We start from the raw sequence: 16,854 nt of genomic DNA, 5'->3' as shown, positions 1-16,854 counted from the left end.
TTACTTCATCTGATGGCCGGGCGCGGTGGCTCAAGCCTGTAATCCCAGCACTTTGGGAGGCCGAGGCGGGCGGATCACAAGGTCAGGAGGTCGAGACCATCCTGGCTAACACAGTGAAACCCCGTCTCCACTTAAAAAATACAAAAAATTAGCTGGGCGAGATGGCGGCGCCTGTAGTCCCAGCTACTCGGGAGGCTGAGGCAGGAGAATGGCGTGGACCCGGGAGGCGGAGCTTGCAGTGAGCTGAGATCCGGCTACTGCACTCCAGCCTGGGCGACAGAGCGAGACTCCGTCTCAAAAAAAAAAAAAAAAAAAGATTACTTCAGCTGAAAAGAAAATGAGTAAAATAGAGAGAAGACATCTAGATTGCAGCCCCGAGACAAAGACAGAAAATGGAGAATCTTTTCACAGCAGGAGCTGGTGCACCAGAGGCCAAACCAGGAGCCCCAGAGCCTGGGCACTGGTGAGTGAGCAGGTTCTACGACAGATGGCAGATGTGGAACCTTGGGGTCAGGAGCACGGATCCCAACAATAAAAACAAACTCACCCAGAGAGACACACACAGCCCTCCAGACAAACCTGGAAGCAATAAGACAGACAGGGCCTGCGCCTGCACCAGAAGTGCAACTGTGCCGATGCAGACCCCTCCCTGGAAACAGCAGCGGGGAGGGGGAATGGCATCGAGAGGGTCAAGAGTGGGTGGAGGTGTGTGCTGAAAACTGCTGGTGGGAAAGAGGTGAAACATGAGCAGACGGTGTTGCAATTCAATTCAGTGGCTAGGTGCGCCTTTCCATAGGTGTGGTGTTATGACAGGTATTAGTTCCTGGCTCAACTGCCCTTGTTACAGTCTTTCGTGATAATATTAGGTGTGTCAGGCCTCGGGGGCGGGCCTCTGACCTCCCTACCCTCCTTTCACCTGCCCTCAGGCAGGTCACTAATCTTCCCAGCTTCTTGACTATGGGTTTTAAGACCCTCCCTAAAGAGGGTTCTGCCCTATGCCCTGAGGAAAGGAATGCCCAAGAGGACTGGTTCAAGGAGCTTCCAGAAAGCTGAATACGGTAGAGGTTCACCGGGAGTTGCGACCCGGGAAGCATGGAAGCTCCATGCCCCTTCCCTGTACATACCTTGCCTTATGGTCTCTTCACCTGTATCCTTTGCACTATCCTTTATACTAAACTGATAAGTGTTTCCCTAAGTTCTGTGAGCCACTCCAGCAAATTAATCGAACCCAAAGTGGGGGTGGGGGTGCCATCACACCTCATGTAGCCCATAAATACATGTACCTACTATGTACCCATAAAAATAAAAAATTAAAACAATTTAAAAACAAAGAGGGGGCCAGGCATAGTGGCCCATGCCTATAATCCCAGCACTTTGCGAGGCCAAGGCAGGTGGATCACTTGAGGCCAGGAGTTTGAGGGCAGCCTGGCCAACATGGTGAAAACCCTCTCTACTAAAAATACAAACATTAGCCGGGTGTGATGGTACATGCCTGAAATCCCAGCTACTCAGGTGGCTGAGGCAGGAGGATCACTTGAACCCAGGAGGCAGAGGTTGCAGTGAGCCAAGACTGTGCCACTGCACTCAAGCCTGGGCGACAGAGTGAGACTCTGTCTCAAAAAATAAAAATAAAAACAAAGAGGGGTTGGTGGGAACCTAACTTGAAGCCAGTCTGTCGGAAGTTCTGAGAGGCCTGGACTTGAGACTGGTGGGCGGCATCTTGGGGACCGAGTCCTCATCCTGTGGGATCTGGTGTTATCTCCGGGTAGATGTTGTCAGAACTGAATCAGAGGACACCCAGCTGGTGTCTGCTGTGTGGTCTTCTACGTGGATGACTGTTGCAGTGGAGGGGAGATGAAATACACCGGTAAACCGAGTTTTTCCTAGGCAATAGGTTTTTTTCTCTACCAAACAGAAAGCAAGCCCTAAAAATAACTTTCAAACAATCTATAGAGTGAAAAGAATTTGGGCACGGCCCAGCACGGTGGCTCACACCTGTAATCCCGACATTTTAGGAGGCTGAGGTGGGAGGACTGTTTAAGCCCAGGAGTTTGAGACCAGCCTGGGCAACAAAGTGAGACCCTGGATCTATAAAAAACAATTAGCCAGGTGTGGTAGTACAAGCCCGTGGTCCCAGATACTCGGGAGGGTGAGGCGGGAGGATCGCCCATGCCCCGGAAATTGTGCTACTGCACTCCAGCCTGGGTGATACAGCAAGAAAAAAAAGAAAGGACTGGACGTGTCCCCATTACCTGCCTGCGCTCCCGGCGGGTCAGGGTGTGGCCGTTGAGGATGCGCCAGAGCATGCGTGCTGCGATCTTGGTGTCGATCCATAGCAGGCGGAAGCCATGGTAGTAGTGCTTCAGCTCGTCCAGCACCCTCTGCGTCAGGGACTTCTTCACCACCACCTCTACGGGGGGGCTGTACACTGGGCCACCTTCCTCCAGCTTCTTGTTTTTGTCCTTCAAGGACTTGAGGGACTTCTCTACTACCGAGTCATCGCCAACAGGGCGTGAAGAGTGCCAGCCGCGCACAGGAAGGCACCGAGGTCCCATGACCACAAAACCCACAGAGGTAGAGGTCCATGGCACTCCCAACACCGTGTGAAGGCACTCGGGTCTCAGAGTCCAACAGCTGAGGTGATCGCCTCTGAAGGATGGGTACACAGGGTGGATGGAAGTGCAGCAGCCAAATGGAACATTCCTTGAAAAGGGAAGAGTAGAAAACAGTAGTAAGAGCCAGGACTAGCCTTTGACAGCTCAGCACCAAACACCAACAGCAGCAAAACCCACATGCTCCGTGCCATGCTATGTCACAACCACACACAATAATCCCACCTACTTCCTGATGTTTGCACTGCCCCTGGGGAGCCCTTCGGAAGGGAGGCCAGGACAGCGTGCAGCCCCCTCAGCCCCACACCTCGTCAGACAGCAGTATGGGCTCGCTGATCCCCACAGCAGGGCGGGCAGGGCAGACACAAACACAATCAGCAAAGGATGGATCCCTGGGTGGGTCTCCCAGGCCCACTCCCAGAGACGTGGGGAGGTGGGGTGCATTGCTTTGGCACTTTGTGGGGGAATGGAGGGCAGAGTAGAGACTTTGTTGACTTTGGAGGTCTTCTCCTCCAACAAGTGACTTTCCGGAAAGACCCATGGCTCTTGAGCAAGACTTGCAGATCAGTAAGGGTGCTCCCTGACCTCAGATCTCTACACTAGCTGCCTGCAGGCACCGGAGCAAAACAGCAAAATCCAAAGAACAAGGCCCAAGGCCCATCTCCTCCTCCTCTATGCACCTGTCCACTGTGGCACCAGCAGGCTCTGAGATCAGAGCCTCACACCTGCCCCCTTGCCTGGACATCCCTAGCTCACGTCCTTGCTTCACTCAGACCTCCCTGACCACTGCACCGCTCTGGCTTCTCATCCACAGTGCTGCCTCCTAGCGGGTGCCCTGCTGACATCTGGCCATCTTAGAGACCAGGTGCACACTGTGTGCACCACACTTGCTTTCTCCCAACTGGAATGTGGGTCTGCGAGGGCCAGAGAGCAGGCTCGAGGCCTCACAGGCGGCAGCGGGAGGCTGGCACTAACCCAGACCCATCTCAGTCCAAGCTGCATCGGCCCCAGCAGCCGCCTGTGCCGTATCCATCACAGAAAGGCCTTGAGGAGGCCACTGCAGCCCAAGCATCTGCAGCACAGACTGTGCCTGGCCCAGAACCTATGGTTTGTGTGCAACACAGAGACCATCATTTGACCGCAGCGTGGTGCCACAACACCATTTACAGTCCAAAATTCAAACAGCTGACCTGTGCGAGGCCCTTTCAGGCTCACGATCTCCTGCGTGTCTTGCCTGGCACACTAGAAATTCCCCTGCAATTGGGCACAAATCCCCCCTGGGTGGCCCGAGCTCACCTAAAAGGCCATGTGTGTCACATAACTTCACATCAGCTCCTCCTGCTTCCATCAGCTCTCCGTGCCTGGCCTGATGCCAGCAGCAAACCCCGAGTTCCAGAGCAGACTGTTGGAGCTCAAATTCCAGCTCCACTACTTACTGCTGTGTGACCTTGACTGAGTAATTTAACCTCTCTGTGCTTTGGAAGCATTCCTCGTGAATTCGTGTGTTAACAGATACTAAGTACCAGGACGGTAACTGCGACATGGGAACACCCACCAACGATGTGGCTCCTGTGATTACCCCCGCCTCACAGCCTCCGAGAAGCCACCGATCAGAGCTGGAAGCCAGGCAGGGACTCTCAGGACTCGCTGCTTGTCTCTCAGATGGGGATCCTGGGGGCCTGCAGACACAGGCCTGCCTCGGCTTGCAGCCCGGAGAGGGCAGTGCGACTGGTGCAGGGCACTGTCAGCCCAGGGCAGCTTAGAGTGAGCACACACCAGGATCAGAAGCCCAGGCAGCAGGGGCTCCTCTCTGTACCAGTAATGGTCTGGGATCTCCCACAAGAACTCTCCCAGGCTCAGAGTCTTCCCTCAATTACAGACATGCAAACCCAACACTGACCTCATGGAAAGGTTCTCCAGAATACGGGAAACAGACACATGGAAGGTGCCTGGTGGACACCAGTGAGGCCTGGGAGGGGCAGAAAGGGGGACAGGCACCCCCCCTTGGTCACCTCCCCAGTCCCTGTGAGGGCAGCTCCAGGCTCTCTCCAGGGTGGCCCAGCCCCACCCACCATGTCTCTAGGTTCTCCCCAGCTCTGGGGTCACCTCTGAGCCAGGAAGAGGTCCCTGAATCCACAGAGTCCTGAGTCAAGGCATGCCGAGGGCCGAGCCACACAGAATGCAGCAGAGCCCATGCAGGCTCAGACTGCCCCCTGGCCAGGCTGTGTTCCTTCTGTGAGGTGGGCTCACCTCCCAGTGTGGGTGACGACAGTGCCCATGCATGGGAACACACCTCCTCCCTACATCAAGCTAAATTACACAACTTTCCAACCCTCAGTTAGCAAGGAAGATGGTGGCTTCCACAAGAAGGCATGATGCCAGCAGTCACGGGGTGTTGACAGGCAAAGACGAAGACTCAAAAAAACAGACCAGGCAGAGAAGCACAAGGCGGACTCAGTGAAGGCAGGGAGCCATCCAGAGTTGGACACACCCACAGGGGCCTGGTCCTCACCACAGTAACATCCCCCGGCAAATCCCATCAGCATTCACACTAAGTACAGATTTAGAAACAAAAATAGCCTCACATCAGCTGAGGTCTCCCCACTGAATGAGATTCAGGTTTGCTGGGTCTCACAACTGCTGTCTGACAGTCTGCTTAGCCAAAGTCTGGGCGCTGCTTCTCTGCCTTTGTTTCTATGGGAAAGAAGGCTGGAAGCTGATACATAATGTCCATGATGTTCTCTTGGATCAAAACTACTCCGGCAGGGCGCAGTGGCTCACATCTGTAATCCCAGTGCTTTGGGAGGCCAACGTGGGTGGATCACTTGAGGCCAGGAGTTCAAGACCAGCCTGGCCAACATAGTGAAACCCTGTCTCTACTAAAACTACAAAAATTAGCAGGGCGTGGTGGCACACGCATGTAATCCCAGTTACTTGGAGGGCTGAGGCATGAGAACTGCTTGAAGCTGGGAGGTGGAGGCAGCAGGGAGGCAGAGGCTACAGTGAGCCAAGACTGTGCCACCGCACTCCAGCCTAGGTAACAGAGTGAGATTGTCTTAAAAAAAAACAAAAACTTAAAAAAAAACAAAAACCTCTATCAGCTGGGCACCATGGCTCACACCTATAATCCCAGCACTACACGAGGCCAAGGAAGGAGGGCTGCTTAATTCCAGGAATTCGACCCTAGCCTGGGCAACATAGTGAGAACCTGTCTCTACAGAGAAAAAAAAAAAAAAAAAAAGGCCAGGCGTGGTGGCTCACGCCTGTAATCCTAGCACTTTGGGAGGCTGTGGCGGGTGGATCACGAGGTCAGGAGTTTGAGACCAGCCTGGCCAATATGGTGAAACCCTGTCTCTACTAAAAATACAAAAATTAGCTGGGCGTAGTAGTACACGCCTATCATCTCAGCTACTTGGGAGGCTGAGGCAGGAGAATCACTTGAACCTGGGAGGCGGAGGTTGCAGTGAGCCAAGATTGTGCCATTATACCCCAGCCTGGGCGATAGAGTGAGACTCCGTCCCCCGCTGCCCAAAAAAAATGATCCACCTACTTACCCTCAGAGATCTGGGCCATTTCAACTGAGGATTGCCTGCATCTGTAAAATACTGTTTTTTTTTTTCTGTTTTTTGTTTTGAGACAGAGTCTCGCTCTGTCGCCCAGGCTGGAGTGCAGTGGCCGGATCTCAGCTCACTGCAAGCTCCGCCTCCTGGGTTTAAGCCATTCTCCTGCCTCAGCCTCCCAAGTAGCTGGGGCTACAGGCGCCCACCACCTCGCCCGGCTAGGTTTCTGCATTTTTTAGTAGAGACGAGGTTTCACCGTGTTAGCCAGGAGGGTCTCGATCTCCTGACCTCGTGATCCGCCCGTCTCGGCCTCCCAAAGTGCTGGGATTACAGGCTTGAGCCACCGCGCCCGGCCCTGTAAAATAACTGTTTAAAAAAACTAATGTAAATGGTTACCATTTATAGCTACTTATCTGGTGACTCCAGGTGTTTATACTGTGTGACCAAAATAAAAAGTAAAATTTTTTGGCTGCTGAAACATTACCACTATCCACAATTCTTTTTTTTTTTTGAGACACAGTTTTGCTCTGTCACCCAGGCTGGAGTGTAATGGCAAAATCTGGGCTCACTGCAACCTCCACCTTCCAGGTTCACAAAGTTTTCCTGCCTCAGCCACCGAGTAGCTGGGATTACAAGCATGTGCCACTACACCCAGCTAATTTTTGTATTTTTAGTAGAGATGAAGTTTCACCATGTTGGCCAGACTGGTCTCAAACTCCTAACCTCAAGTGATCTGCCTGCCTCAGCCTCCCAAAGTGCTGAGATTACAGGCATGAGCCACTGCACCTGGCCTCATCCACAATTATTATACATATATTTTTGAGACAGACTCTCCCTCAGTTGCCCAGCCTGAAGTGCAGTGGTGTGATCCTGGCTCACTGCAACCTCCACCTCTTGGGTTCAAGTGATTCTCCTGCCTCAGCCTCCCAAGTACCTGGGATTACAGGCGTGCACCATCACACCCAGTTATTTTCGTATTTTTAGTAGAGACAGGGTTTCACCATGTTGGCCAGGCTGGTCTTGAACTTCTGGCCTCAAGCGATCTGCCCACCTCAACTTCCCAAAGTGCTGGGATTAGAGACATGAGCTACTGTGCCTGGCCTCATCCATAATTCTTGATAAGTAAACAAGTCCATCAAAACAGCTGTACAGTCCTCATTGTTTAAATTTTCAAGTAGATGTTCAAAACTGGGAACTTTAAAAAAAGTTACGTGACTAAACTACAGCTTTTATGTTTTGTTGTTGTTGAGACGAGTCTCGCTCTGTAGCCTAGGCTGGAGTGCAGTGGCGCCATCTCTGCTCACTGCAAGCTCCGCCTCCCGGGTCCCAGTTCAAGCAATTCTCCCGCCTCAGCCTCCCAAGTAGCTGGGATTACAGGAACATTCCACCATGCCCAGCTGATTTTTTAATTTTTATTAGAGATGGGGTTTCACCATGTTGGCCAGCCTGGTCTTGAACTCCTGACCTCATGATCTGCCCACCTCAGTCTCCGGAAGTGTTGGGATTACAGGTGTGAGCCATCGTGCCCGGCCAGCTTTTGTTTTAGTATGAAATTTAAATGCTAAAAAGTTGCCTGACAAATTCAACATCCATTCCTAATAAAAACAGTAACAGACAGAACAAAGATTACTTAAACCCAAAAGCTAACATCATATGTCACAAACACTAGATTCTGTATTTTCTGCTATTGTGATACCGCATGACTGACTACAGCTGCTCTGACACAGACCTGGCTACTGAGCTAAGAACTGAAACCACCCCCGAAGCAGAAGCCCTGGGAAAGAAAAGGCAGACGATTACTGTGTACTAAGATCACAGCCATAAACTAAACCTGGGCTGCTACAAGAGCTAAACAAATAACAGGAAAGGGGTCAGATACAAGAAAATTGTACAACTTAGCAACTTACGGGACAGCAATAATCACTTAGAAAAGACAATGAAAAGAAATAGAAAATAATAAACATCTGGAAATTATCTAAAATGCAATGCATGTGGCCTATACAAAGAAAATAGGCCGGGTGCAGTGGCTCATGCCTGTAATCCCAGCACTTTGGGAGGCCAAAGTCAGGAGGATTGCTTGAGTCCAGGAGTTTGAAACCAGCCTGGACAACACAGTGAGATCCTGTCTACAAAAAATACTGAAAAGAAAAAAATTTAGCAAGGCATGGTGGTACATGCCTGTAGTCCCAGCTACTCAGCAGGCTAAGGTGGGAAAATGGCTTGAGGCTGGGAGATCAAAGCTGCAGTGAGCCATGATTGCACCATTGCACTCCAGCCTGGGCAATGAACGGAATGAGACACTGTCTCAAAAAAAAAAAAAAAAAAAGTAATATTCCTTCCCAACTGCTTTGATGGGTTTAATGACACTTCAGTTACGATCCTAAAAAGACTGTTTTAGAAGTGAAATGGTTCAGCTCATCTAGAAGGACAGACAAACAATCAAAGGAAAGTCCAGAGAGACGAGGTTTGGGGGAACTGGTCCGCAGGGAGGAACACCTGCTGGAGAACTCACTAAAGAAAATAACGGGAGCAACTAGGTGTGGTAGCTCACGCCTGTAATCCCAGCACTTTGGGAGGTTGAGGTAGTTGGATCACCTGAGGTCAGGAGTTCAAGAAGAGCCTGGCCAATGTGGTGAAAATTTTGTATTTTCGTACTAAAAATGCAAAAATTGGCTGGGTGTGGTGGCGGCGGCTCTAATCCCAGCTACTTGGGAGGCTGAGGCAGGAGAATCACTTGAACCCAGGAGGCAGAGGTTGCAGTGAGCCGAGATCACGCCACTGCACTCCAGCCTGGCGACAGAGCGAGACTGTCACAAAAAAAAAAAAAAAAATGCAACCTTAAGTAAAAAGATATAAGAAAACCAATTTTTTTTTTCTCATCCAAAGTTATAATAAAATTACGCTATTTGTGGACCTTAAAGTTGCAGTTTCTGCCGGGCATAGTGGCTCACACCTATAATCCCAGCACTTTGGGAGGCTAAGGTGGGTGGATCACAGGAGGTCAGGAGTTCAAGACCAGCCTGGCCAATGTGGTGAAACCCCATCTCTAATAAAAATACAAAAATTAGCCAGGTGCAGTGGAGCATGCCTGTAATCACAGCTACTTGGGAGGCTGAGGCAGGAGAATCACTTGAACCTGGGAGGCAGAGGTTGCAGTCAGCCAAGCATGTGCCACTGCACTCCAGCCTGGGTGACAGAGCAAGACTGTCTCAAAAACAACAAAAAAAAAAGTTGCAGTTTCAAAAGAACCAACAGACATTAAATGAGACTTGCTGTACACCAAAATACTGACACTGGACACTTTGAAGGTGCAGTGGCCAGTGCCCACTCCAACTGGGAGTCCAAAAATTAAATTCCATTTAATTCCTGTTAGGGGACAGGAAGACTTCTGTCCCCAGCCCTCCAAGTGCAACTGGGCACTGAGGTTAGGAATGTTTCTATACTTCCTAAAGATTAACTGAGGCATGTGACAATCATTTTCAAAATGGAAAGATAAAGGTTTAAAAGAAACAAACAACAGGAAAGTAGGATATGCTGTTTCCCTCAAAAGTCAAGAGTCACTGGTGACTCTCCACCATTTTCAAACCCTGTTTTCAAATAGACAGGTGCAGAGTGATACTGATTTACTCACAGGCAGCTCCTCAACCCCAGGGTGTTGGCACAGCTGAGATGAGCAGGATCCCCCGGACTACCTATAACAGGAACAGGGGAAAACAAATAAGTAGTAAATCAGGGATTTATACTGGTATCTTTTTTTGTTGTTGGTTTTTGGAGTTTCGCTTCTGCACCCAGGCTAGAGTGCAATGGCATGGTCTTGGCTTACTGCAACCTCCACCTCTTGGGTTTAATCGATTCTCCTGCCTCAGCCTCCTGAGTAGCTGGAATTACAGGTGCCCACCACCATGCCCAGCTAATTTTTGTGTGTGTGTGTGTGTGTTTTGTTTTTTGTTTTTTTTAGTAGAGACGGGGTTTTACCACATTGGCCAAGCTGGTCTCAAACTGCTGACAGGTGATCTGCCTGCCTTGGCCTCCCAAAGTGCTGGGATTGCAGGCATGAGCCACCGTGCCCAGCCTTTTGTTCATTTTTATTTATTTATTTGACTTTGCCCAGGCTGGAAGGCACTGGTACAATCACGGCTCACTGCTGCCTTGAACTCCCGGGCTCAAGGGATCCTTTTGCCTCAGCCTCCCAAGCAGCTGGGACTACAGGCATGCACCATCATGCCTGGCTAATTTTTGTAAAGACGGAGTTTCATTTTGTTGCCTATTTGCCTAGGCTGGTCTCCAACTTTTGGCATCAAGCGACCCTCCTGCATTGGTCTCCCAAAGTGTTGGGATTACAGGTATGAGCCACCACGCCCAGCCTGATATCTTCTAAGTCTGAAAGAAGGCGGGGCGCAGTGGCTCATGCCTATAATCCCAGCACTTTGGGAGGCAAAGGCGGGTGGATCACCTGAGGCCAGGAGTTCAAGACCAGCTTGACCTATGGTGAAACCTCGTCCCTACTAAAAATACAAAATTAGCTGGGCATGGTGGCGCATGCTTGTAATCCCAGCTACTTGGGAGGCTGAGTCAGGAGAATTGCTTGAACCTGGGAGGCAAAGATTGCAGTGGGCTGGCTTGTATCATTGCACTCCAGCCTGGGCAACAAGAGTGAAACTCCGTCTCAAAAAGAAAAAAAAAAAAAAGTCTGAAAGAGTACAGATCTCTTTTGTAGAAAGCTCTGTGTGTAAGTTTCTGGAACCCAGTTCTGAGTGTTGGAAGGTTTCAGAACACTGCTAAGTGAAGGGTCTGCCCCAGTTAGGAAAACAGTATCTCAAAGTAGTCCTAAAGAAAGATGGGGAGCCTCAGGTAGACGCTGGCTCCAGACACCCCAAGAGGGAAGCCAAGCAGGCCAGCCCTAGGGAGGGAGCACTCCTACCAGGTGGCATCATCCCCACTCACTTCAGCTGGCTCTGGGAGAAACATGATCTCTATGCAGACAGCCCTACAGAGCAAGCAATGACCCCAAGGGGCAAGAGCTGTAAGAATTACTACAACCACAGGCCAGGAGCGGTGGCTCATGCCTGTAATCCCAGCACTTTGGGAGGCCAAGGTGGGTGGATCACCTGAGGTCAGGAGTTCAAGACCAGCCTGGCCCACATGGTGAAACTCCATCTCCACAAAAAAAAAAAAAAAAAAAAAATTAGCCAGGCATGATGGCAGGTGCGTGTAATGCCAGCTACTCAGGAGGCTGAGGCAGGATAATCACCCGAACCCGGGAGGCAGAGGTTGCAGTAAGCTGAGATCACGCCACTGCACTCAAAAAAAAAAAAAAAAAAAAAAAAAAAAAATTACTAGAACCACAAACACCAAGAGTAAGCCATTTCTTGTATAAACGACAGTGATAAGTGTACAGCACATTTCTAGGATTTCAACATGTTTTTGATGCTTTCCCTAACTTGCTGTAGTTCCTACAAGCATAAAGTCAGAGTTAATTCATACTACTGACATTCAGACCCCACTGTGGTCAAACTTCATGCTGGGAACAAGACAGGAACAGGAGCAGCAGGGCCAGAGGCACCAGCCCATGGAGGTGCCAGGCCAGGCTGTGCAGAGGCTAGGTGGTGCCAGGAGCCAGCAGATGGCACCTTGAGATGCCCAGTGGCCTTGAACCTCTAGGCAGTGGGGTTGCAATGAGTCCTCAGCCAGGGAGCAGAAAGTGCAGGTTTAGATGGGGGAGCTCACTCCAGCCAGCCACCAGAGCCACCGTGAGAGGAGGGACAAGATGGGGAGGGCAGGCACTGACCCTGCTCCCAGCGGACCCACTTGTCACTTCACCTCATTTAACAGGAGGCAACCCTCGTGCTTCTGTGGGGAAGGAAATTCCTAGCACGTGCCGCATTTAGGGCTTGTAACAGTCTGGTCTGTAAATTGGGAGCTGGGTTAAGGGAAAAATGTTAGCTATGTTCTCATACACATCAAGTTACATTTTAAGTTAAAATTTAAAAGCACAGTGCAAGTGAACACACCAAGACCCTTCTCACTCCAGCTGAGACCAGCTTTAGTCTCCCACCTTTCTTCATATGAACGGGGCCCAGCACATTCTCCACTATCCTCCCCACACCTTCGGCCCCTCCACCCCTGCCCTGGCCAGCTCCTGAGTCTCAAGGGCTCAGCCCAGCAAGCAGGAAGGCTGGCAGGTCCCCAGAGCTCCCTGATCTGCCCCCCACAGTGATCCTACCTTCTCTCTAACACTTGCTGTCCCACTGGCTCCCTTACTAGGCTCTCCCCAAAACCTGTTCTGATGGTTTCTGTCCCCAGCTCTCCAAGGAACCCCCAGTCAAGGCCGTCCAGGGCGACGGGGATCACTGCTCCACGTCCCTCACGAGCACAGATGTCATCTGTGGCCAGGCCCTGCTGGGAGCCCTTCTGTTCTTTTTTCCAACATCAACGAATTCTCCAACTGGGAGTCCAACAATTTAATTCCATACTGACACTACCCAGAGTTAGTGCAGACCCCACAGGGTAAGGGCTCAGTCCCACAAGACTGCCCCCACTCCATATGCCCAGGCTGCCCACACTTCAGCTGACTACAAATTTGAGGGTTCCCATGACTGCCTTGGTTTTGATAATTCACAAGAATGACTCAGATGCCAGCAACGGGCTCTACTTACTATCACAGTTGATTATAAAGGGTGCCTAGGAACAACCAGCTAGAGAGGCCAAGACGCCAAGGCCAGAGAGGTCCTGAGCACAGGATCCTGTGTCCTGTGGAGCAGGGTGAACACCAATGGGAAGCCTCACCAGCCTCCTGACCCGGAAGTTCTCCTCAAGGCTTCATGATTGATTACAGTATTGGCCTACTGGCCATGGGGACTGAACTAAATCTCCCTTCCCTGGAAGGGGCAGGAAGTTCCCACCCTCTCATCACATCACGGCCAGCGCCTCAATCTATCTAAGGGCCTGCCTGGAGTCACCGCATTAGCATAAACTCAGGTGCTGTGACAATGAATAATAGAAGACACTCCCAAACTCACGCCGGTAATCCTAGCACTCTGGGAGGCCAGGGTGGGTGGATTGCTGTTGAGCTCAGGAGTTAAGCCTGGGCAATACAGAGAGACCCTGTCTCCACAAAAAATAAAAAAAAATCAGCTGGCGGGAGGATCGCTTAGAGGCTGCAGTGAGCCATGATCAAGCTTCTGCACTCCAGCCTGGGTGACAGAGCAAGACCCTGTCTCAAAATACAAATAAATGAAAAAAGACACTCCCATCATTCAGGAAACTTCCAGGGTTTTCAGCCCTCAGTGCTGGTGCCAGGATCGGGTCAAAGAACAAATATATTTCTTATCATAACACACCTTTCTTCACCTGGCTTCCAGGAGACAATGATCCCCTTGCGATCCTCCCTACCTGACCTCCACCTCCTCTCCAGGCAATCTCTTCCCAGACTTGAATATACACCCGCCACAGGTCTGATGAGCATCGCACAGTCCACACCTCCAAGAACTCTCAACTCACCCCCCGCATTGTGCTCCTCTCCAAGTCCTCCCCAGTTTCAACAAATAGCACTGTTGTCTCCAGGCAGCTCAGGCCAGAAGTCACCCACACAGCCCTTAGGGCCAACCCCGCTTCTACTCATAAAGCGGCTTCCTCCCAAAGAGGACAAGATGGAGAGGCAGGAGAAGAGTAACTGGGGAGTGAAAACCTGACAAACACCACTTCAGCCTACCAATCAAGGTCAACATCAACAGTGACAAATCATTTGGACAGCATGGAGCCTAGACATGATGTGATGAGGATGCTTCACCTCTGGGGTCTTCCTCCAGAAAAACCATCTTTCCCAGCTTGATTATGAGGAAACATCAAGAAATGCCAGTAGAGCAGCACCCTACACTCCACTTGAGCACTATTCCTCAAAGATGTCAAGGTCACTGCAGACAAGGAAAGCCTGAGAAGTAATCAAGATGGGTGGTGCAGATGGGTCCTGGGACAGAAAAAGGACCTTAAGTGAAGAATGGGAGAGTAAAGAAAATCTAAATACGTTATGGACTTTAGTGAACAGTAACAGATCAATGTCAGTTCGTTAACTGTGACAACGAACCCTACTCATGTAAGATGTTAACAGCAGGGGCCCACACTCCACTTGGTTTATCACTCATAGGGGTTCAGGGACTTCCTTCACAGTCCGCCCTGGGTTGTGCTGGCTCTGAAATCCCTACTGTTCTACCGCAGACCTGCCAGTGTCCCTGTCACAAAGTGCAGTAGTAACTACGGAAGACATTTGTATTCCTGAAATGACAGAATCACACATAAAAAGTTAATTATTATTTACCAAAAACCTGCTACATAAGCACGAAGTGGCAAAAGTACTTTTATCACCATCAAGAAGTCCAGAGAGAGCTCTAACATCTAACACAGCAACTGGAAAGACCAAATGCTGAGCTCCACCTTCAGACTGTGCAGTTTCACCACTCAACATCTTCCCACCACTCCAAAAGTTTTAGTGGCTAACCAGTCATTATTGTTAAAAATTACAAGAATTGGGGGCCAGGCGAGGTGGCTCATGCCTGTAATCCCAGCACTTTGGGAAGGTGAGGTGGGTGGATCACCTGAGGTCAGAAGTTCGAGACCAGCCTGGCCAACACGGAGAAAACCGTCTCTACTAAAAATACAAAAATTAGCCAGTCATGGTGGCGGGTGCCTGTAATTTCAGCAACTCAGGAGGCTGAGGCAGGAGAATCACTTGATCCCAGGAGGTGGGGGTTGCAGTAAGCCAAGACCACACCACTGCACTTTAGCCTGAGCAACAGATCAAGACACTGTCTCCAAAAAAAAAAAAAAAAAAAAAAACAACAACAACAACAACATAAAACAAGAATTGGGAGGATACATTCAGGGCAACTTCAATCTATCTCTCTGGGGGTGCAGAACAGAGACAAGAATTGAAGCCGGGTGTCTGGGCATGGTGGCTCCTGTAATCCTAGCACTTTGGGAGGCCAAAGCAGGAGGATCACTTGAGCCTTGGAGTTCAAGACCAGGCTGGGCAACATATCGAGACCTGTCTCTACAAAAAAATTACAAAAAAAAAAAAAAAATTAGCTGGGTGTTGTGTGGCACAACTAACAACTTGGGAGGCTGAGGCAGAAGGACAGTTTGAGCCCAGGAGTTTGAGGTGCAGTGAGTATGATCGTACCACTGCACTAATTACTTTGAGTCCCCCTTAGCAAGTTTTATGTTTATTCCAATTTTACAAATAAGGACATAAACTCAGGTAAGTTGGTTAATGAGACAGAAGGAGGAGGTCGGCACACCCCGGAAGAGCATTCACTCCAGGCAGCACCTTAGGTTAGGGTGGCTAAGGCCATGCACCCTGAGGACCCTCAGGGCTTCGGAGTCCCCGTGTCCCCCGGGTGCAGGTCGCGGCCTAATCACACCACAGGGGTCTGTGGGTGCTGGCATCACCTCATGAGAGACGGACCAGGAAGGCTCCTGCGGCCCAGCAGGTGCTGCTCGCTGGTGTCTGCCCTGCCCATCCAGTCTCGTCTCCGGGACCCCAAACGTGACTTAAGGGCACGGCCGCCCTCGTGCGTGGACACGTTCCACCGAGCTTACTCGCGCAGGACGCGCCAGGGCTGCCCAGCCCTTTAGAACTTTCCCAAGCCTGTCTCGGAGGCAGTGACCCGCGAGGACCCGGCCGCTTAAGGTCATAGCACCAGGCAGAGGCCCAGCGGCTCCGCCCGGCGCTGGCGGTCCAGCCCGCGATGAGATTCGGAGCCCCACCGGCCCGCAGGGGGTCCGGAGGCTGGGACCACCGGGACCCCGAATCACGTGACAACCAGCCCGAACCCCAGGGTCGTCCGCCCTCCCGACCCACCAGCCGGGAGCCGGCCCCGCCCTGGGGCGCCCGCCGCTTACCCCGCGGGGCGGTGACCCGAGACGGCGGAGGGAAGCGGGTGGGTGCCCGGCCGCGGCAGCTCCTCAGTAAGATGGACGCCATGTGCCCGGGCGCGGCAGCCGCTCAGGCCTCCCGAGCTGCCTCCTTCTCCTTCTCCGCGGCTGCCGCGTCTCTATGCCGTCCCGGCGGCGCCTCAGGCCCGGCCCGCGCGGACGGCTAACGGTGGCGGCTGGCCTCAGACGGGAGGCGCTCAGCTCAAGGACCCGGCACCCGCGGCGGCCTTGTCCCAGCACAGACGTCCAGAGGCGCAGGGCGGGGCGGCCAGGCCGCAGCTCCCATTGGGCCCCTCAGCGCCCGCCGCCGGCCAGGTGAGGGGCGGACCGCACCACCGCGGACTACCGCTTCCGGCGTGCACCGGAACGGCCTGCACTCTGGGGCGCGGACTACCGATCCCGGCGTGCACCGGGGCGGCGGACTACCCCCCCCCCCCCCCCCCCCCCCCGGAGGCGCGGACTACCGCTCCCGGCGTGCACCGGCACTGGAGCGACGGGCTTCCGGGGCTCGCTGTATCCTGATTCCCGTCGTACCGTGGACGCCGCGGTTTGCAGCGTGGCGGCCGCAGGAGCTGAGGGAGTCGGCCGCGCTTGCGCGGGTATTGTCTTTTTGTCTCTGGGCGGCGGCAACACCGGGTGTCTCTGGAACTTTTCTGGGACTAAGTCCTGCACCCACGAGTAGAAAACGGCTCCTGGGAGCTTGGGGCTCCAAGGACAAGTCAGGGGACGCTGGGGATGGAGTGGCGCCGTCG

General features: G+C 52.0%; 1 protein-coding gene across 2 annotated transcripts in view; it reads right to left on the bottom strand.

The window, feature by feature from the left end:
- The window catches only part of LETM1 (leucine zipper and EF-hand containing transmembrane protein 1), a 45,154-nt gene extending 28,699 nt beyond the window's left edge, over window positions 1-16,455 (bottom strand). For both annotated transcript variants that reach the window (XM_010384354.2, XM_010384355.2), the window contains exons 1-3: window positions 16,070-16,455; window positions 9,804-9,864; window positions 2,253-2,703 (exon numbers count right to left, since the gene is read on the bottom strand). In XM_010384354.2, coding sequence (XP_010382656.1) covers window positions 2,253-2,703; window positions 9,804-9,864; window positions 16,070-16,151 — 594 coding nt within the window. In that variant the 5' untranslated portion in view covers window positions 16,152-16,455. The remainder of the gene's footprint in view (window positions 1-2,252; window positions 2,704-9,803; window positions 9,865-16,069) is intronic.
- Between the last annotated feature and the right edge of the window lie 399 nt (window positions 16,456-16,854).

Source organism: Rhinopithecus roxellana, chromosome 2, assembly GCF_007565055.1.
Source record: "Rhinopithecus roxellana isolate Shanxi Qingling chromosome 2, ASM756505v1, whole genome shotgun sequence".
In the NCBI taxonomy this organism is placed as follows: Eukaryota; Metazoa; Chordata; class Mammalia; order Primates; family Cercopithecidae; genus Rhinopithecus; species Rhinopithecus roxellana.
This window is presented reverse-complemented; position numbering and strand designations above follow the sequence as displayed.